Source organism: Hyperolius riggenbachi, chromosome 7, assembly GCF_040937935.1.
Source record: "Hyperolius riggenbachi isolate aHypRig1 chromosome 7, aHypRig1.pri, whole genome shotgun sequence".
Classification (NCBI taxonomy): Eukaryota; Metazoa; Chordata; class Amphibia; order Anura; family Hyperoliidae; genus Hyperolius; species Hyperolius riggenbachi.
The window spans coordinates 184,923,630-184,945,438 of NC_090652.1; the positions used below are offsets into that span (position 1 = coordinate 184,923,630).

At 46.7% G+C, this 21,809-nt stretch overlaps 1 protein-coding gene across 2 annotated transcripts in view; it reads right to left on the minus strand.

The window, feature by feature from the left end:
* LOC137525730 (gamma-crystallin B-like) overlaps positions 1-21,809 on the minus strand; it is a 309,444-nt gene that overhangs the window by 141,625 nt on the left and 146,010 nt on the right. Inside the window, exon 1 of one of the 2 annotated variants that reach the window (XM_068246912.1) lies at positions 5,433-5,572. The exons of the other annotated variant lie outside the window; for it this stretch is intronic. Within the exon in view, the coding sequence (XP_068103013.1) occupies positions 5,433-5,492 (60 nt within the window). The 5' untranslated portion in view covers positions 5,493-5,572. Of the gene's footprint in view, positions 1-5,432; positions 5,573-21,809 lie in introns of those variants that run through there. 2 annotated transcript variants of the gene reach the window in all.

The following is a 21,809-nucleotide window of genomic DNA, read 5'->3' on the forward strand; positions in this document are numbered from 1 at the left end:
TTTTAGGGGCCCTAAACCGTGAGTAGTCTGGAAACCAAATGTCTCAAAATGACTGTTCAGGGGTATAAGCATCTGTAAATTTTGATGACATGTGGTCTATAAGGGGGCGAATTTTGTGGAACCGGTCATAAGCAGAGTGGCCTCTTAGATGACAGGTTGTATTGGGCCTGATCTGATGGATAGGGGGTGCTAGGGGGGTGACAGGAGGTGATTGATGGGTGTCTCAGGGGGTGGATAGAGGGGAAAATAGATGCAATCAATGCACTGGGGAGGTGATCGGAAGGGGGTCTGAGGGGGATCTGAGAGTTTGGCCGAGTGATCAGGAGCCCACACGGGGCAAATTAGGGCCTGATCTGATAGATAGATGTGCTAGGGGGTGACAGGTGGTGACAGGAGGTGATTGATGGGTGTCTCAAGGTGTGATTAGAGAGGGGGAATGCATGCAAGCAATGCACTGGCGAGGTGATCAGGGCTGGGGTCTGAGGGCGTTCTGAGGGTGTGGGCGGGTGATTGGGTGCCCAAGGGGCAGATTAGGGTCTGATCTGATGGGTAGCAGTGACAGGTGGTGACAGGGGGTGATTGATGGGTGATCAGTGGGTGATTAGATGGCAGAACAGATGTAAACAATGCACTTTGGAGGTGATCTGAGGGTAGGTCTGCGGGCGATCTGATGGTGTGAGAGGGTGATCAGATGCCCGTAAGAGGCAGGTTAGGTTCTGATCTGATGGGAGGCAGTGACGGGTGATTGACGGGGTGATTGACAGGTGATTGACGGGTAATTACAGGGGAGAATAGATGTATACAGTACACGAGGAGGTCTGGGGGGGAGTCTGAGGTCGTTCTGAGGGTGTGGGTGGGTGATTGGGTGCCCTAGGGGCAGATAAGGGTCTGATCTGATGGGTAGCAGTGACAGGTGGTGACAGGGGGTGATTGATGGGTGATCAGTGGGTGATTAGATGGCAGAACAGATGTAAACAATGCACTTTGGAGGTGATCTGAGGGTAGGTCTGCGGGCGATCTGATGGTGTGGGAGGGTGATCAGATGACGGTAAGAGGCAGGTTAGGTTCTGATCTGATGGGAGGCAGTGACAGGTGATTGACGGGTGATTCACGGGTGATTCACGGGTGATTGACAGGTGATTACAGGGGAGAATAGATGTATACAGTACACGGGGGGGAGGTCTGGGGGGGTCTGAGGTCGTTCTGAGGGTGTGGGCGGGTGATTGGGTGCCCTAGGGGCAGATAGGGGTCTGATCTGATGGGTAGCTGTGACAGTGGGTGATTAGATGTCAGAACAGATGCAAACAATGCACTTTGGAGGTGATCTGAGGGTAGGTCTGCGGGCGATCTGATGGTGTGGGGGGGTGATCAGATGCCTGTAAGAGGCTGGTTAGGGTCTGATCTGATAAGTGGCAGTGACAGGTGGTGATTGACGGGTGAATGACGGGTGATTGACAGGTGATTACAGGGGAGGATAGATGTATACAGTACACAGGGGGGGGGGGGGGCTGGGGAGGATCTGAGAGTGTGGGGGGGTGATCAGGAGCCCCCAGGGGGCAGTTTAGGGACTAGTTAAAAAAATAGCGCTGACAGATAGTGACAGGGAGTGATTGATGGATGATTAGGGGTGTGATTGGGTGCAAACAGGGGTCTGAGGGGTGGGCAGGGGGGGTCTGAGGGGTGCTGTGGGCGATCAGAGGGAAGGGGGGGAGATCAGTGTGCTTGGGTGCTTACCTGCGTGGCTGCAGCCTGCCCTGGTGGTCCCTCGATCACTGGGACCACCAGGGCAGGACGCAGCCTGTATAATAAGCTTTGTATACATTACAAAGCGTTTTATACGCTTGTATGGCGGCGATCCGGTAGCTAGTAACCCGCCGGCGCTTCCGAACGGCCGGCGGGTTACAGTGCGAGGGGGCGGAGCCTGCCACCGGCGGCTGATCGCGTCACGAATGACGCGATCGCCGCATCACCACGCCCGCCGCCGATGGGCGTATTGCAGTCGTTTGGGCCCAGCCCTTGCCGCCGCCCATCAGCTGTGGGTGGTCGGCAAGTGGTTAAATGCTTTCTTTGCTTCTATTTTCACAAGGGAAGTATCACTGTTGCAAATTACAGATGCAGAAGAGTCTAATTCTTCCAATTGTAATATTAAATACTTAACGCAGAAGTGAAGGCAAGACTAAATAAATTAAAAATAGACAAGGCACCCGGCCCGGATGGCATGCATCCTCGGGTCCTAAGGGAATTAAGTTCAGTTATGGATAAACCCCTTTATCTTATCTTTTGTGACTCTCTTTCAACTGGCAGAGTCCCAGTGGATTGGCGTACAGCCCACGTTTTCCCATTATTTAATAAGGGCAAAAAATCAGATCTAGGAAATTATAGACCTGCAAGCTTAACATCAGTTGTATGCAAACAATTTGAGATACTATACATGACTTCATTGTAGAAAATAATCTTATTTCTCAGCATCAACATGGGTTTACTAAAGAAAGGTCCTGTTTGACTAACATGTTCAGCTTTTATGAGGTAGTGAACACTAATGTGGATATTGGGAATGCTGAAGATGTGATATACTTGGACTTTGCAAAGGCCTTCAACACTGTTCCACACAAAAGTCTGGTGCAAAAGTTGAGGATGCAAGGACTGGGGAAGAGTGCAAAGTGCCACGTGCAAACACATGCAAAGTGCCACGTGCAAAAATGTGCCAGATGCAAACCCGTGCAAAGTTCAAAGTGCCACGTGGCACTTTGCACATGGCACTTTCTACTTAGCATGGGTTTGCACGTGGCACTTTGCACATGTTTGCATGTGGCACTTTGCACTTTGTACGTGTTTGCACGTGGCACTTTGTACTTAGCATGGATTTGCACGTGTTTGCACGTGGCACTTTGCACTTTGCACGATTTTGCACCTGGCACTTTGCACGTGGCACTTTGCATGTGCCAAGTGCCATGTGCCACCTGCCATGTGCAAAGTGCCAAGTGCAAAGTGCCACGTGCCAGGTGCAAAGTGTCACGTGCCAAGGGCCATGTTCCAAGTGCCACGTGCCGAGTGACAGTCAGACAGCAGAGGAGAGGACACTAACTGTCACACTGGAATTGCTCAGCAGCACAGCAGTTCTGTAGTAAGCTAACACAGTAGTACTACTACTCTAACAATTACTAGCACATTGACTTCATTACTACAGTATTAACTACACAATTACACAGTCATGCTATTCCCTAATCCCTAACATAACCTATACTGTAGCTAGCTAAATCTATAGCTGGCCAGCAGGCAGTAGCAAGTGCAAAGTGTCAAGGGCCACGTGCCAAGTGCCACGTGCCAAGTGACAGTCAGACAGCAGATGAGAGGACACTAACTGTCATAATGGCACTGCTCAGCAGCACAGCAGTTCTGTAGTAAGCTAACACAGTAGTACTACTACTCTACCAACTACTAGCACACTGACTTCACTACTACAGTATTAACTACACAATTACACAGTGCCAAGTGCAAAGTGCCACGTGCCAAGTGACAGTCAGATAGCAGAGGAGAGGACACTAACTGTCACACTGGCACTGCTCAGCAGCACAGCAGTTCTATAGTAAGCTAACACAGTAGTACTACTACTCTAACAACTACTAGCACACTGACTGCACTACTACAGTATTAACTACACAATTACACAGTAATGCTATTCCCTAACCTAACCTATACTGTAGTTAGCTAAGGCTAATAGCTGGCCAGCAGGCAGTAGCAAGTGCAAAGTGCCAAGGGCCACGTGCCAAGTGCCACGTGCCGAGTGACAGTCAGATAGCAGATGAAAGGACACTAACTGTCACACTGGCACTGCTCAGCAGCATAGCAGTTCTGTAGTAAGCTAACACAGTAGTACTACCACTCTAATAACTACTAGCACACTGACTGCACTACTAAAGTATTAACTACACAATTACACAGTAATAGTTACATAGTTACATAGTTATTTTGGTTGAAAAAAGACATACGTCCATCGAGTTCAACCAGTATAAAGTACAACACCAGCCTGCTCCCTCACATATCCCTGTTGATCCAGAGGAAGGCGAAAAAACCGTTACAAGGCATGGTACAATTAGCTCCCAAAGGGAAAAGTTCCTTCCCGACTCCAGATGGCAATCAGATAAAATCCCTGGATAATGCTATTCCCTAATCCCTAACCTAACCTATACTGTAGCTAGCTAAGGCTAATAGCTGGCCAGCAGGCAGCAGCTGGCCTGGTCTGTGCACAGCACACACACAGACCCATAGCAGCTGCCTGAAGCCTGCAGCACAGCACACACACTGACTGTCTGTCACACAATGAAATCAAGCAAATTAACGATTTAACAATAGTGTAGTGATAGTGAAGGGGTTAATCACTGAACAGCTTTATCACTGTGTAAACACTTGCTAGGCCAGCAGCACTGGAGCATGTCTCTCAGTGAGCATTCACAAGCAAGGGATGCTATTTGTCATCATGGCAGCCCTCATTATTATACAGGGGGGCTGTTCCTTTCTGTGATTGGGTGCCAGGGTTTAGGCTGAGAGCCCTCTGATTGGCTCAATGAGGTCAGGTGGGGCTGGCTACGGTTCCCCTCTGTGATTGGTTGCTGGGGCTTTTGTTGGAAACCCTCTGATTGGCTTAATGACGTCCTGGACCTCTTACCATATTTCAATGGTCGGATATTTTCCAGATATCCGTGGTATCCACGGATATCCGCATAGCCCAGCCAACTATCCCCAGATAGCTATCTGGATTTGGGCCCAGGTATCCGGAATCCGAATCCGGTCGGATAGCTGAAAAAAGTTTGGATATCCAGGTTAACTGGATATCCGGAATCCGGATGAGCACCCCTACCTAGGACCTTGTCAAGGCAGACTTTGTATGTGAGTAAGGGAACAGGACTTCGGTTTGTGTCTGGGCTCCCCAGGGCTAGGGCTCTAGGGGGGCCTTAGTTGTTGAAGCAGGACTTCCCTGTCCTCCAAGATGGAGGTTCATAATTCTAGTGGCGATGGTTCCTTTGTAAGTGAAACTGTGAATAATACTGTGGAGTGGCATCAGAAAGTAAAAAAAAAAAAAAACACAGGAAAAGTATGATGCTTTGTGTTTTGAACCTAAAAAGAGAATGAACAAATATGGTTGTTCATGGAAGTCAAGTTTTTTTGCAAACGAATCCAGATTTGGTGAAGCTGCAGAAGCAGATAAAAGAGCAAGGAAAGCTGTTGGGAGAATTAAAGCAAAGTGAAGGAATGTTTTCAGAAGGCTTGCAAAACAAGCAGAGGTTTATGCAAATGGATAATGGTGTTTCCAATGGTGTCTCAAGGGTGGAAGTGAATGCAGACATGATGAGTACTCTGAAGTTGGATAACATAAAGAGATCAACAGGAAAAAGTGAAAGAGAAAGTGGAAAATCTGGATATACAGTACATACTGTTTCGTAGAGCCAGCCAGAGGTGTTGAATGTATCTGCAGGAATGAATCCAGTGCACATGCAGCAGATCTGGAACCATAATTATCCAATGCAGGCTGGAGTTGAAATGCAACAATTTGCAGGGCAGATGCAAGTTTTGCCTGGAAATCAGTATAGGATTTATCCCAATATGCATTCAGGTTTGCAGTATCCAGGATATGCAAATAATATGAATAGTTTTTTCTTGCAGCATAATGTGATGTTTCCACAATCCCCTTCCTCTTTTCCTAATGTTATGCAAAAATCCTAATGTTAAAATTGCCTAATGTTTCAAATCCCCACCCTGTCTGTTTTTTCCCCTGTTTGTAGTCCCCTTGTGAGTCTTTTTTCAGATAACAAGAGTACTATGTCTGGAATGTCAAATATGCAGATGTTGAGTGGGGCCAGTAGTAATATAATACAGAGTCAGAGGGGTGCTGGTGTCTCTTCCTTTGTTGCACATGGGCAAAATTTGCCCTCAAGCAAGATGGCGATGGGCCCTGTATTCGGCGTGGGGCGGGGCCTAATGTTATGAGCGGCGGCAGCTGTTTTGGGGGAAGAGAAGCACCCCAGTCTATTGCTGATGTAGGGAGAGCTTCTGCAATGATGAATCCGGGGTGCAGGGCTCTCCCTTTGACCAGAACAAAACGGGGAATGTGGCAAAGTGTGCTCTGTAAACCGGAAGTGATGCTAATGCCGGTTCTGACGTCACTTCCGGTAATCCAAAAGCAGGAACGAATGCCTACAAAGGGAAAAAGGATGAGGCGGCAGTGTGTGGTGGGGGAGTGGCGGTTAGCATGCCACAAGGACCTGGTATACATGGCAAGTCGGCTGGGTTTCCCTGTGGCATGAATCAAGGAGTCAGTGGAAATGACTTGTGTGGATCCTGAAGCAAAGGCAGCATCATCTGATGCTGCTCAGGATTCTATGAAGGAAAAAATTGGCAGGATTGACCAATTGACCAGGTAATGAATGTTTTTTCTAGAGTGGGAACTCAGGCTGGAAAGAGGAGGGTAGAGAGTGGTATGGCTGGGGTGGGGAATAATGAAGATATGCAGAAGGAGGGGGAGGTGAGGGAAAGCAAGGAAGTTGCTGATGTTGTGTCTGTGCCCAGGCAGCAGGAGGTGTCTGGTGCAGAAATTGTTAAAGACGAAGGGAAAAATATGTCATACGCAAATACGTTGAAAAAGAATGTGAACAATAATGTGTTCAAACAGTCTGTTTATGATGAGGTGGGTTAGTCTGCAGGTAGCAGAAGAAATTTGGTAAGAGTGAGTTGTTGCAAGGGAGATGGTGTGACATATACGTGTAAGACCTTTATCCAATTGCTGCTGAAAATGGGTTTCAAGGCCATGAATTTTTACACTATCTTAGCTCCTGAGAATTCACCCTCATTTTTCGTTGTCAGTTTTTTGTCCCTGACCGGTCTGGACACTTTCTGGGAGAAATATGAAAAAACTTGAAAAACAAGTGACGAATGGTATAGTTTGTCTCCCCAGACCATGACCGGGCGGTCGTTGGACAAAAAGGTAACAATCGTGGTCCCGAATCAGTCCATCCTTGTGTATGATCCTATGGTTTGGATCAAAAATTATGAGCCTAAAAAGGTGATGGATGAGTTTGGGATCTGGGGGGGAGGTTGGGAGCGGATGGTGAGACTGGGCAGAGTAGGGAATGTGGTCAAGCACATCCCTACTTTTGTTTTCAAAAGTCCGAAACAGGCTGTCTACATGTGGGTTTGATATGGCTGTGTAAAACTTAAAGCTATAGGCTTGCTATAAACCAGCGGTTCTGGATGCTTGCTTGGCTTACCAAGGGCAAAAAGGGATAATTTGCATATTTAGTAGGTGTGCATTGTGGGTAACCACAAATGTTCATTTATAACTGAATTATTGCAAATTTCCTTCTGTTTTAAGAAGGCAATTACACCAAGCTTTGCTTTTTTAGTAGGAGGGCTTTTTGGTTCCTTTTATCCCCCTATACATTCCTAGTAGTTTGGGTCACCCTGAGCTTGCTTGGTTACTCTGTTGTACTCGACCAAGCCCTATTTCATACAGCCTTATCAATCCCTACCATGTACTGATGAGGACCACAAGTCCGAAACAGGCTGTCTACATGTGGGTTTGATATGGCTGTGTAAAACTTAAAGCTATAGGCTTGCTATAAACCAGCGGTTCTGGATGCTTGCTTGGCTTACCAAGGGCAAAAAGGGATAATTTGCATATTTAGTAGGTGTGCATTGTGGGTAACCACAAATGTTCATTTATAACTGAATTATTGCAAATTTCCTTCTGTTTTAAGAAGGCAATTACACCAAGCTTTGCTTTTTTAGTAGGAGGGCTTTTTGGTTCCTTTTATCCCCCTATACATTCCTAGTAGCTTGGGTCACCCTGAGCTTGCTTGGTTACTCTGTTGTACTCGACCAAGCCCTATTTCATACAGCCTTATCAATCCCTACCATGTACTGATGAGGACCAAAAGTCCGAAACAGGCTGTCTACATGTGGGTTTGATATGGCTGTGTAAAACTTAAAGCTATAGGCTTGCTATAAACCAGCGGTTCTGGATGCTTGCTTGGCTTACCAAGGGCAAAAAGGAAAAATTTGCATATTTAGTAGGTGTGCATTGTGGGTAACCACAAATGTTCATTTATAACTGAATTATTGCAAATTTCCTTCTGTTTTAAGAAGGCAATTACACCAAGCTTTGCTTTTTTAGTAGGAGGGCTTTTTGGTTCCTTTTATCCCCCTATACATTCCTAGTAGTTTGGGTCACCCTGAGCTGGCTGGTTACTCTGTTGTTTTCATTGGGAAGGACTAAGTGATGATCCATTATCGCCCTCAGCCTCATGCGTGTCATAAATGTTGTTCTTGCAGCCATTATAGTATATCTTGTAAAGAACAGAAGTGTTCACGTTGCCATGCTTTGGGACAGTTAGCAAAAGACTGCAAAGATATTAGATGCAGTATCTGTTTAAAAATGGGTCATCCATATTTGCAGTGTCCTGAAGCATGGGCCAACGTGGATAAGGAAGTACTAAAGGAGATGGAAAAAATTTTGGAAGAGAATGGCGAGGAGGAGGCCTCTGATGATGGGCCGTCACAGTTGAAATCCACCGTCTTGGAACCTCGGCCTGTTATCCCTCCCTTTTTGTCTGTATTAAAGTCAGCAACTCCACCCCCTTCTCCTCCATCTTTGGTTCCAGTGATTACTAAACTCCCTGAAGTACCTATAGGTGCTGCTTCTATTTTTAAGATCGCTGATCCCGGTAAAGGGAAAAATATATTCTTGGCCTATAGAGAGGAAAATTCTTCTCAGGAAGAGGCAACCTTTTGTAATGCTTGGGGGGTATACTTTCTGAGTCAGCGTGTGTGCTCAAGACTGTGTAGCTGGGTAATGGAAGAGGATCCACAGGTGGCCGCAGGAGTAATGAACAAGGGAGCAAGATTGCCCAGAGCAACCGATATCACCTATCACGCTAGATGCTATGTGATACAATACACAACAGACGTAGTCGGTAACAGGCTAGGGTCATAGACGTTAGATCAGATGGCTGCGGTACCATGGACTAGGTGGAATCGGAGTCGGTAACAGGCTAAGGCCATACACGTTAATTCAGAAAAATAACAAACAGCTCAACTAACGGATAAATATATATTTGCAGATCTGCATATAAGTAATGGCAACCGCTGTGATAGTTACGTCCCCAGGAACAAGGCAAGTTACGTCCCCAGGAACGTGGTGATGGCAGAATCCAAGCTATCAGGATCAGAAGGACTTTACTGTATCCTTGCAGATACAGCAAACGCCCAAGCAAGAAACAAGATCAAGCAATGCAATATACGATTCACATGAATGACCCAGCAACAACTCAGGGAGCTGTACGCTATGTCGGGCTAAGTCTGAAATGGGAGGCAGACTTTTATGTGGACATCAGCAAATGGATGCAGGCATGCAAATTCCCACACAACTGGATAGTAATCACTCAATACTGAGCTAGAGTCAGGGACGGATCTAGGGGGGGGGGGGGTATCTTGCCCCAGGCGCAATTCGTTGAATTCTTAAAAAGGCGGCAAAATGAATGGCAGTTTAGGCGCCAAATCCTGACCTTTAGGCGCCAAAACCTGACCTTGCCCCAGGCGCAACTTGGTCTTGATCCGTCCCTGGCTAGAGTGACCACAAGCTGCCAGCTGACTGTGAAAAAGGACTCTCATAACAAATACATGCAATATTATGCAACAACATGCATGTAGGAAATCCAGGGCTATCTGGCTGCAGTTCAACTGCAGCAAGCAATAGGAGGAATCCTGACAGCATCCTGAACTGCTTGTAAATGACAATGAGACTTATTGCGTATGCGCAACCAAATGCAAGCAGATAAGTCAGAACTGCCCGGTTGCAACCGAGAGAACATGCTACAGGAGAGATCCTGACATATTTCCTGAAGGTGATAAAGGGAAGGGTAATGAGGAAAAGGCCTCCGGTGGAAAGAAAGAGGTGGAGAACAATGATGGGAAAAGTAGGGTTAGTGATAAAAAGATATTGGAAGGTGAAAAGAAAAAAAAAACAGGAGGAGCTATGGTTGCTAGAGGTAGAGGGAAAAACAAACAAAGTGGGGAGGTGGTGGAGAAAAAAGTGGATGAGTGCAAAACTTTGAAAGAGGTAAAATTTACAAAGGAAAAAAGTAAAGAAAGAAGGAGGGCATTGTCAGAGAAAAAAGCAGATGATAAATTGGAAAAATGTAAAAAGAAAAAGTCTATCACTTTACAGAATAAATATGAGGTGTTGTCAGACCAATCTGAAATGTCCAAAGAAATGTTTGTAAATAGTGAAGTAGAAAGTGATTTATTTGAGGAGGATGATTTCCTGGTCAAGGAAAAGACTGTGGACATGGAAGTTTCGTTCTCTACGGAGGCAGAAAGTGCAGTTTAAGGAAGGCTAGGCAATCTCTTTTTCATTTATCCTGATGGAGGATTCCCCCCTTTGAAACTAGCAACCATTAATGTTGCTAGTATGAGATCGGCAAGTGCTCGTAGAGAAGTCCTATTTTTTCTCGGTAAATTTGATGCCGACATTTTATTTTTGCAAGAGACCAGGCTTCAAACATTAACTGCCACCCATGAAGCTAAGAGGGATTGGTACTATGGTTCCTTTTATTGGTCTCTTGCAGCTGAGCCTTGCACTGGGGTCCTTTTTAAGACCAATATGATAACTTTCCAGTGGGTCAGTGAAGTTGAGATGGGGCGATGCTTGGTTATGCCTGTGAAGGGGCAGGCCTTGAGGCTGATTAACATGTATGGGCCTCAGTCTGAGAGGGAGAGGAAGCGTCTCTTCACAGAGATCAAGCCTTTCCTATTTACAGCCCAGGGAGTGGTCTTTGGTGGTGATTTAAATACTGTAGTCAGGTTAAGGGACAGGAGAGGTGCCAGGACCCACCTGGGCTGTGACAGTAATTTTTTGAATAGAATGGTTAGGGATGCTGGTCTGGTAGATGTGCATATAAAGCACATCCCAGATGACACGGGTTTTACTTATTTCTGTGGAGAGCGTAGGAGTGGAATAGAATAAGTTTTTTGTTAAGGAGAGCTCTGCTACCACATCTCCAGAGGTGAGGGTGGTGGAGTTCTCTCATCACTGTATTCTGTCTGTGGTGTTGAATGTTGCAGACGTCCCTCCAAAAGGAAAGGGTATCTGGAGATTGAATTTGTTGCTATTGAAAGAAGAAAGTGTAGGGATTGTTTTCAGACACAGGTTACTTTACTGGACTGTTGTGTAGTGGCTGGATTGTGTAATGGTTAAGGGCTCTGCCTCTACACAGGAGACCAGGGTTCGAATCTTGGCTCTGTCTGTTCAGTAAGCCAGCACCTATTCAGTAGGAGACCTTAGGCAAGTTTCCCTAACACTGCTACTGCCTATAGAGCGCGCCCTAGTGGCCGCTGCTCTGGCGCTTTGAGTCTGCCAGGAGAAAAGCGCAATATAAATGTTATTTGTCTTGTCTTGTTGTGACAGTAGGTCTGAGTGGTGGGAGATGGTTAAAAAATGTACTGTAGGTCTTTTCAAGAACCTAGCAAAAAGAAGAGCTTTTGGTAAATATGTTACCTACCAGCGTCTGAGGCGGAAACTTGAAATTGCCATCTTTGGGGATGGTGATCCTGAGGAGATCAAGAGGATCAAGGGGTTGTTGCTCAAGAGACAGTATGATCGGCATGCTTCTTTGGTTCTGGAAAGGGATTATGGTAAAAATCACTCGCCAGTAGAGATGGCCCGAACCTCCGATTTTAGGTTCGCGAACCTCCGCAAACATTCGCAAACTTGCAAACTTTTGCGAACCGCAATAGACTTCAATGGGGAGGCGAACTTTGAAAACTGGCAACATTTATGCTGGCCACAAAAGTGATGGAAAAGATGTTTCAAGGGGTCTAACATCTGAGTTTTTGCATGGATGAGTGGGATAGATGCCAAAAGTCCCGGGGAAAAATACGGATTTGACGCACAGCAGTGTTTTAAGAGCAGAAATCACATTGCATGCTAAATTGGAGGCCTAAAGTGCTTTAAAACATTGTGCATGTGTATACATCAATCAGGGAGTGTAATAGGAGTACTACTTCACACTGACACACCAAACTCACTGTGTAACGCACCGCAAACAGATGTTTGTGTAGTGACAGTGGCAGTGGCAGTTTTCAAGCACTCATGGTTGCTGGGTTGTGGTAGCTCAATGATAGAACAACAGTGACTGTCCAGCTGATTGAATTTGGTCTGTCCACAATGAAGCAACAACCTTTATTATCTTGGGTGTGCCCCCCCTCGAGACACTCATATAGCCGGCAGTCATTGCTTCATTGTGATACGCAAGCCCCTTCACCGCGGCAAGGTAACGATCACAAAGGGGAATTGGCACATGTACATGCCTTTTGTTTTGTTGTTGCAGCTGCAGTGCAGCCAGAAAAATTAGGTAGGCATGTACACGCACCAGAAAAATTACTATAGCGGCCTTAAAAATTCAGGAATCTGGCTGGAGTCCTGGACCCTGTTGGTGGTGGCGGAGAAGGCAGTCAAGCGTCCTGCAGGCAGAGATGCTGTGTGGGGACCGACTTAGTCTTGAGGCAGGCAGTCACACGGTCGTGCAGGCAGAGATGCTGTGTGTGGGGACTGACTTAGTCTTCGGGCGGGCAGTAGCCCTCCGGGATCCATGCCTCATTCATTTTGATAAAGGTGAGGTACTGAACACTTTTGTGACTTAGGCAACTTCTCTTCTCAGTGACAATGCCTCCAGCTGCGCTGAAGGTCTTTTCTGACAGGACGCTTGAGGCAGAGCAAGACAGAAGTTGGATGGCAAATTGTGACAGTTATGGCCACAGGCCAAGCCTGCGCACCCAGGAGTCCATCGCTGCTCATACTGTCGATGGTTATTTCTCTACCATTGTTAAAGAAAACGTATGGGCGGGGAGTCAGGGTTCGACTCCACTCCGGAGTTGGAGCCTGAGAAATGGCAACCACCACACATCCAAGGAAGGCGGCAGGCACGGCATGCAAGTTGCGAGGTAGTGACAAAAAAATAACAATACAGGAGGACTTTCGAGGCCCTGCTGTATATGAGACAAATCAATTTTAAATCCTTTAACGAGAATCTGTTATGGAGGGCAAGTCTACCATCCATTCAAGTGAAAGGTATGCACTGACTGCCAGGTATAATACAATGTGCAGTCACAGATGCAGTGAAAGGTATGCAGTGACTGGTATTACATTACAATGTGCAGCTGTCACACAGGTGCAGTTAACAAGTATGCTTAGAGTGGTATATTACACAGCGTGCGGTCACACAGGTACTGTGAACAATTATGCAATGACTGGTATTACAAATGTGCACCTGTCACACACACACACAGGTACCGGACAGACACAGTGACACTGGGTGCGCTCACGTAGGTAGGTGGGTGCACTGAAGGGATCAACAGGTAGGTATATTCAGTGATGGGTATTACAATGTGCACCTGTCACACACAGACAGGTACCGGAAAGGCACAGTGACATTGCGTGCACTCACGTAGGTAGGTGTGTGCACTGGGAAAAACAGATGCACCTGTCACACACACACAGGTACCGGACAGGCACAGTGACACTGCTTGCGCTAACTAGAGATGTAGCGAACGGTTCGCCGGCGAACGGTTCCAGGCGAACATTGGGGGTTCGCGTTCGCCTGCGCCAGGCGAACCTTTGCAGAAGTTTGATTCGCCCCATAATGCACTATGAGGGTCAACTTTGACCCTCTGCATCACAGTCAGCAGGCACATTGTAGCCATTCAGGCTACAGTAAGCCCTGGAGCCCCACCCCGCCTTATATAAGGCATGGTCCGGTGGCCATTACACTCACTCGTGTGCCTGCTATTAGACAGACTAGGGCGAGCTGCTGCAGACTTGTTCTTCTAGGGACAGATTAGTTAGGTTCTTGGCTGCTTAGTTTGCTCCTGGCTGATTGTTATTGCTTTTATAGCACCCTAGCTCTTTTCAGAGCTCATCCTGTACTTTATTTTTTTTACTGTGTGTCAAACTGACACTTTTGTTGTATGCACAGCCTTGCTAATTGATAGTATGTGTGTGTCACTGCCAGCAGCCCAGCACATTCAGTGACTGACTGCCTGTGTGTGTGACAGGGAGCTGCACATTGTACTACCCAGTACTGCATATACCCAGTACCTGTTGTGTTTACTTAACCCACCTCATCACTGCATATATCTAGCGTTGTGTTGAGTGAACCCAGCTCACTGCATCCTACTACTACCTGTTGTGTTTACTTAACCCACCTCATCACTGCACATAACTACCTGTAGTGTTGAGTAAGCCCAGCTCACTGCATATACCTACTACATGTTGTGTTGAGTGAACCCAGCTCACTGCATATACCTACTACCTGTTGTGTTGAGTGAACCCAGCTCACTGCATATACCTACTACCTGTTGTGTTTACTTAACCCACCTCATCACTGCACATAACTACCTGTTGTGTTAAGTGAACCCAGCTCACTGCATATACCTACTACCTGTTGTGTTGAGTGAACCCAGCTCACTGCATATACCTACTAGAGAAGGTTTGGTTCGCATAAAAGTTCGCGAACCGCAATAGACTTCAATGGGGAGTCGAACTTTGAAAACTAGAAACATTTATGCTGGCCAGAAAAGTGATGGAAAAGATGTTTCAAGGTGTCTAACACCTAAGATCTTTCAGTGACTACAAGAGGGGGGAAAAAATTCAAAAATACCTTATAGTTTTTGAGAAAATCCATTTTAAAGTAACTCCTTCTGACCGTGGGAAAATTAAGCGCCGACTTTAGCAGTTAATAGCAAAGCCGCTTTAAAAGCTAGAAGCCACAAACTTGCAGAAAATGTTAAGAAGAACAGTGGGAATAAGAGGAAATTTTTTTTTTCAAAAAGACCTCATAGTTTTTGAGAAAATCAATTTTAAAATTTCAATGTAAATTCTCCTTCGGACCGTGGGAAAATATACCCCCGACGACTTTAATGGTTAATTGCAAAGCCCCTTTAAAAGCTAGCAACACCAAAATTACTGAGAATGTTAAGAAGAACAGTGGGAACAAGGGGAAAAACATTTTTTTCAAAAAGACCTTATAGTTTTTGAGAAAATCGATTTTAAAGTAAAAAAAAAGAGTCGATTCATAAAAAAAGAACCGATTTATTAAAAAGATCCGGCTCATTCATGAGCCGTTAGTATAGCAGAGAATGCGTCCTCGGAAGGACGTGAAGCTGCTGGCTCCCGCTGCTGTCTCTCCCCACCTGCCTGCACCTGTCAACCCCCACCTAGGCTGGCACCCAGCGCACCCATGGGTGATCTGACGAAGGCGCAGAGCGCCGAAACGCGTCATGATGTCACACGCCTACTGACCACCAGCCACGCCCACCTCATAGCGAGACGGAGCCCAGACGATCGGGACTCGCGCTGCCAGCCACAGCGCGGCATCCTCCCCTGTTGAGATAAGCGGTTGGCTGTCCGCTGACAAGCGAATACACAAATTATGTTTGTGAGTATAACTTTTCAATTTCAATAAACCACCTTTTATGATTAATGCGCTATGGCGCGCTCCATTTCTCTCTGATTGTTTTATCCGAAAGGACGCATTCTCTGCTATGTGGGTGGGAGGCTTCGGAGATCTTCAATCAACTTAATAGAAGATCGCAACATAAGAGGATACAGTTCGTTGGATAAATTACCGTGGATATTGGCGTGGGAATTTTTTTTTAAAGGTACAGGTAAGTATTTCTGGTTAATTAAGAAAATTAAAGGACTTTTTTCGTGGTTGTGTTTTTATTTCATTTAACCCTTTGTGGAAATGGGTAAGGGGTACTTTGTACCTCTATACTCATTTCTCCTGGGAGGGGGTGGGCATCTGGGGTTCCCTTCTTAAAGGGGACTCCCAGATACCACCATGAACCCCCCCCAGGGAACCGTCGCCCCCACCTCCTCCTGGGGCACCGGAGGTGGGGAAGAGCCCCTTGTCCATGGATTGGACAAGGGCTCCGGGGGGGAGGGGAAGGCTTGGCCGCCCCTCCCCCCCGGAGCCCCCCATACCATGGACCATGCGGGCTGGTATAGCTCATGGTGCGAAGCCCCAGTCGGCCGGGGCTCCGCATTCTGGCTATCCCAGCCTGCATGGGGGACAAGGGGTTACAGAGGCTCGGGAGGGGGGACCCCACGTCATTTTTTTTTCAGATTTCCCACACTCAGCACATAAAAATAATAAAATTAAAAAAATATATATAATACCATTTCATAATCCAGATCCATGGAGGACGCCATCTGCGCCCCCCGTTCATTCCGCCATGGCACCCGCAGTAATACCGGCCCCGGTTGGGTCCCGACCCCTCCAAACGGGTCGGGTTCTCATTCTCCCTCAATATGGCCGCCACAGATTGCCGCTGCTGCGCAGTCCGCATAGATGCGATTGCGGCTGCACAGCTCTAGGTCCTCCTCCCGATGCGTCCGATGTATGCACACATATTGATGACGCGGCAGGAGGAGGCCCTAGAGCTGCGCAAGTGCAATCGCGTCTGTGCAGACTGCGCAGTCGCAGCAATCTGTGGCGGCCATATTGAGGAGGGAATGAGAACCCGACCTGTTCGGAGGGGTCGGGAGTCGGGACCCGACCGGGGTCGGTATTACTGCGGGAGCCATGGGGGAATGAACGGGAGGGCACGGATGGTGTCCTCCATGGATCTGGATTATGAAAAGGTATTAAACTTTTTTCACATTTGTGGCCTAGGAAGTCCGTTAAATATTGTTTCCTGCTATATTTTTAACATATCCTGCAAATTTGGTGTTGCTAGGATGTAAGGGGCCTTTGCTATTAACTGCTAAAGTCGGCGGGTGATGATAACCAACCAGAATTATAGGGGTGCAAAAGTGCTGAATTCTGCTAAGGCTTCCATTAGGCTCCCTATTTCACTTTCCAAAATCTCACATCTTTTCACAGGGCAATTGCTCAGCAGTGGCACATTTTCTAGCTTTGTAGGAACTGTTCGGGGGATCATAACTGGTGAGTTTTGGGCCCCTAGGTCGAAGAGGTCATAGCCTAGGGTCACAAAAACCTGTTTATTTGGGCAATTTCAATGGTGGCGAGTCTGACGTACATAAATCTCAGCCATGGCCGTTAGCAACGTCTGAATCTCACGAAATGTCTCATGCAGGTAGAAGACATATTGTTAGACTTGGGCTCCAAAGATGGGTTCCCTACATCTCTGCAAACCAGAGTTACAGGGGTCCAACATTGGTAAAATCCCCCATAGGCTTTCATTGGGCCTCCCATTTACAGTTCCAAAATCTCACATCTTTTCAAAGGGCAATTGCTCAGCAGTGGCAAATTTTCTAGCATTGTAGGAACTGTTAGGGAGATCATAACTGGTGAGTTTCGGGCCCCTAGGTCAAAGAGGTCATAGCCTAGGGTCACAAAAACCTGTTTATTTGGGCAATTTCAATGGTGGCGAGTCTGATGTACATAAATCGCAGCCATGGCCGTTAGCAACGTCTGAATCTCACGAAATGTCTCATGCAGGTAGAAGACATATTGTTAGACTTGGACTCCAAAGATGGGTTCCATACATCTCTGCAAACCAGAGTTACAGGGGTCCAAAATTGGTAAAATCCCTCATAGGCTTTCATTGGCTCCCTATTTCACTTTCCAAAATCTCACATCTTTTAAAAGGGCAATTGCTCAGAAGTGGCAAATTTTCTAGCATTGTAGGGACCCTTAGGGGGAACATGACTGGTGAGTTTTGGGCCCCTAGGCCGAAGACCATTTCATAATCCAGATCCATGGAGGACGCCATCTGCGCCCCCCGTTCATTCCGCCATGGCACCCGCAGTAATACCGGCCCCGGTTGGGTCCCGACCCCTCAAAACGGGTCGGGTTCTCATTCCCCCTCAATATGGCCACCACAGATTGCCACTGCTGCGCAGTCCGCATAGATGCGATTGCGGCTGCACAGCTCTAGGTCCTCCTCCCGATGCGTCCGATGTATGCACACATATTGATGACGCGGCAGGAGGAGGCCCTAGAGCTGCGCAGGTGCAATCGCGTCTGTGCAGACTGCGCAGTCGCAGCAATCTGTGGCGGCCATATTGAGGAGGGAATGAGAACCCGACCTGTTCGGAGGGGTCGGGAGTCGGGACCCGACCGGGGTCGGTATTACTGCGGGAGCCATGGGGGAATGAACGGGAGGGCACGGATGGTGTCCTCCATGGATCTGGATTATGAAAAGGTATTAAACTTTTTTCACATTTGTGGCCTAGGAAGTCCGTTAAATATTGTTTCCTGCTATATTTTTAACATATCCTGCAAATTTGGTGTTGCTAGGATGTAAGGGGCCTTTGCTATTAACTGCTAAAGTCGGCGGGTGATGATAACCAACCAGAATTATAGGGGTGCAAAAGTGCTGAATTCTGCTAAGGCTTCCATTAGGCTCCCTATTTCACTTTCCAAAATCTCACATCTTTTCAAAGGGCAATTGCTCAGCAGTGGCAAATTTTCTAGCGTTGTAGGAACTGTTCGGGGGATCATAACTGGTGAGTTTCGGGCCCCTAGGCCGAAGAGGTCATAGCCTAGGGTCACAAAAACCTGTTTATTTGGGCAATTTCAATGGTGGCGAGTCTGACGTACATAAATCGCAGCCATGGCCGTTAGCAACGTCTGAATCTCACGAAATGTCTCATGCAGGTAGAAGACATATTGTTAGACTTGGGCTCCAAAGATGGGTTCCCTACATCTCTGCAAACCAGAGTTACAGGGGTCCAACATTGGTAAAATCCGCCATAGGCTTTCATTGGGCCTCCTATTTACAGTTCCAAAATCTCACATCTTTTCAAAGGGCAAATGCTCAGCAGTGGCAAATTTTCTAGCATTGTAGGAACTGTTAGGGTGATCATACCTGGTGAGTTTCGGGCCCCTAGGCCGAAGAGGTCATAGCCTAGGGTCACAAAAACCTGTTTATTTGGGCAATTTCAATGGTGGCGAGTCTGACGTACATAAATCGCAGCCATGGCCGTTAGCAACGTCTGAATCTCACGAAATGTCTCATGCAGGTAGAAGACATATTGTTAGACTTGGACTCCAAAGATGGGTTCCATACATCTCTGCAAACCAGAGTTACAGGGGTTCAAAATTGGTAAAATCCCCCATAGGCTTTCATTGGCTCCCTATTTCACTTTTCAAAATCTCACATCTTTTAAAAGGGCAATTGCTCAGCAGTGGCAAATTTTCTAGCATTGTATGGACCCTTAGGGGGAACATGACTGGTGAGTTTTGGGCCCCTAGGCCGAAGAGGTCATAGCCTAGGGTCACAAAAACCTGTTTATTTGGGCAATTTTAATGGTGGCAATTCTGAGGTACATAAATCGCAGCCATGGCCGTTAGCAACGTCTGAATCTCACAAAATGTCTCATGCAGGTAGAAGACATATTGTTAGACTTGGGCTCCAAAGATGGGTTCCCTACATCTCTGCAAACCAGAGTTACAGGGGTCCAAAATTGGTAAAATCCCCCATAGGCTTTCATTGGGCCTCCTATTTACAGTTCCAAAATCTCACATCTTTTCAAAGGGCAATTGCTCAACAGTGGCACATTTTCTAGCATTGTAGGAACTGTTCGGGGGATCATAACTGGTGGGTTTCGGGCCCCTAGGCCGAAGAGTTCATAGCCTAGGGTCACAAAAACCTGTTTATTTGGGCAATTTCGATGGTGGCGAGTCTGACGTACATAAATCGCAGCCATGGCTGTTAGCAACGTCTGAATCTCACGAAATGTCGCATGCAGGTAGAAGACATATTGTTAGACTTGGGCTCCAAAGATGGGTTCCATACATCTCTGCAAACCAGAGTTACAGGGGTCCAAAATTGGTAAAATCCCCCATAGGTTTTCATTGGCTCCCTATTTCACTTTCCAAAATCTCACATCTTTTAAAAGGGCAATTGCTCAGCAGTGGCAAATTTTCTAGCATTGTAGGGACCATTAGGGGGAACATGACTGGTGAGTTTCGGGCCCCTAGGCCGAAAAGGTCATAGCCTAGGGTCACAAAAACCTGTTTATTTGGGCAATTGTAATGGTGGCGAGTCTGACGTACATAAATCGCAGCAATGGCCGTTAGCAACGTCTGAATCTCACGAAATGTCTCATGCAGGTAAAAGACATATTGTTAGACTTGGGCTCCAAAGATGGGTTCCCTACATCTCTGCAAACCAGAGTTACAGGGGTCCAAAATGTGTAAAATCCCCCATAGGCTTTCATTGGGCCTCCTAATATCCCCCATAGGCTTTCATTGGGCCTCCTATTTACAGTTCCAAAATCTCACATCTTTTCAAAGGGCAATTGCTCAGCAGTGGCAAATTTTCTAGCATTGTAGGAACTGTTAGGGGGATCATAACTGGTGAGTTTTGGGCCCCTAGGCCGAAGAGGTCATAGCCTAGGGTCACAAAAACCTGTTTATTTGGGCAATTTCAATGGTAGTGATGCTGACGTACATAAATCACAGCCATGGCCGTTAGCAACATCTGAATTTCACGATATGTTTCATGCAGGTAGAAGACAAATTGTTAGACTTGGATTCTAAAGATGGGGTCCCTACATCTCTGCAAACCAGAGTTACAGGGGTTCAAAAGTAGTAAAATCCCCCATAGGCTTTCATTGGCTCCCTATTTCACTTTCCAAAATCTCACATCTTTTCAAAGGGCAATGGCTCAGCAGTACCAAATTTTCTAGCATTGTAGGGACTCTTAGGGGGATCATGACTGGTGAGTTTTGCCACTGCTGAGCCATTGCCCTTTTAAATGGTGTGAGATTTTGGAACGGTAAATAGGAGACCCAATGAAAGCCTATGGGGGATTTTACCAATTTTGGAGCCCTGTAACTCTGGTTTGCAGAGATGTAGGGAACCCATCTTTGGAGCCCAAGTCTAACAATATGTCTTCTACCTGCATGAGACATTTCGTGAGATTCAGACGTTGCTAACGGCCATTGCTGCGATTTATGTACGTCAGACTCGCCACCATTGAAATTGCCCAAATAAACAGGTTTTTGTGACCCTAGGCTATGACCTCTTCGGCCTAGGGGCCCGAAACTCACCAGTTATGATCCCCCTAACAGTTCCTACAATGCTAGAAAATTTGCCACTGCTGAGCAATTGCCCTTTGAAAAGGTGTGAGATTTTGGAAAGTGAAATAGGGAGCCAATGAAAGCCTATGGGGGATTTTACCAATTTTGCACCCCTGTAACTCTGGTTTGCAGAGATGTAGGGACCCCATCTTTGGAATCCAAGTCTAACAATATGTCTTCTACCTGCATGAGACATTTCGTGAAATTCAGACGTTGCTAACGGCCATGGCTGCGATTTATGTACGTCAGCATCACTACCATTGAAATTGCCCAAATAAACAGGTTTTTGTGACCCTAGGCTATGACCTCTTCGGCCTAGGGGCCCGAAACTCACCAGTTATGATCCCCCTAACAGTTCCTACAATGCTAGAAAATTTGCCACTGTTGAGCAATTTTCCTTTGAAAAGATGTGAGATTTTGGAACTGTAAATAGGAGGCCCAATGAAAGCCTATGGGGGATTTTACCAAATTTGGAGCCCTGTAACTCTGGTTTGCAGAGATGTAGGGAACCCATCTTTGGAGCCCAAGTCTAACAATATGTCTTCTACCTGCATGAAACATTTTGTGAGATTCAGACGTTGCTAACGGCCATGGCTGCGATTTATGTACGTCAGACTCGCCACCATTGAAATTGCCCAAATAAACAGGTTTTTGTGACCCTAGGCTATGACCTCTTCGGCCTAGCGGCCCGAAACTCACCAGTTAT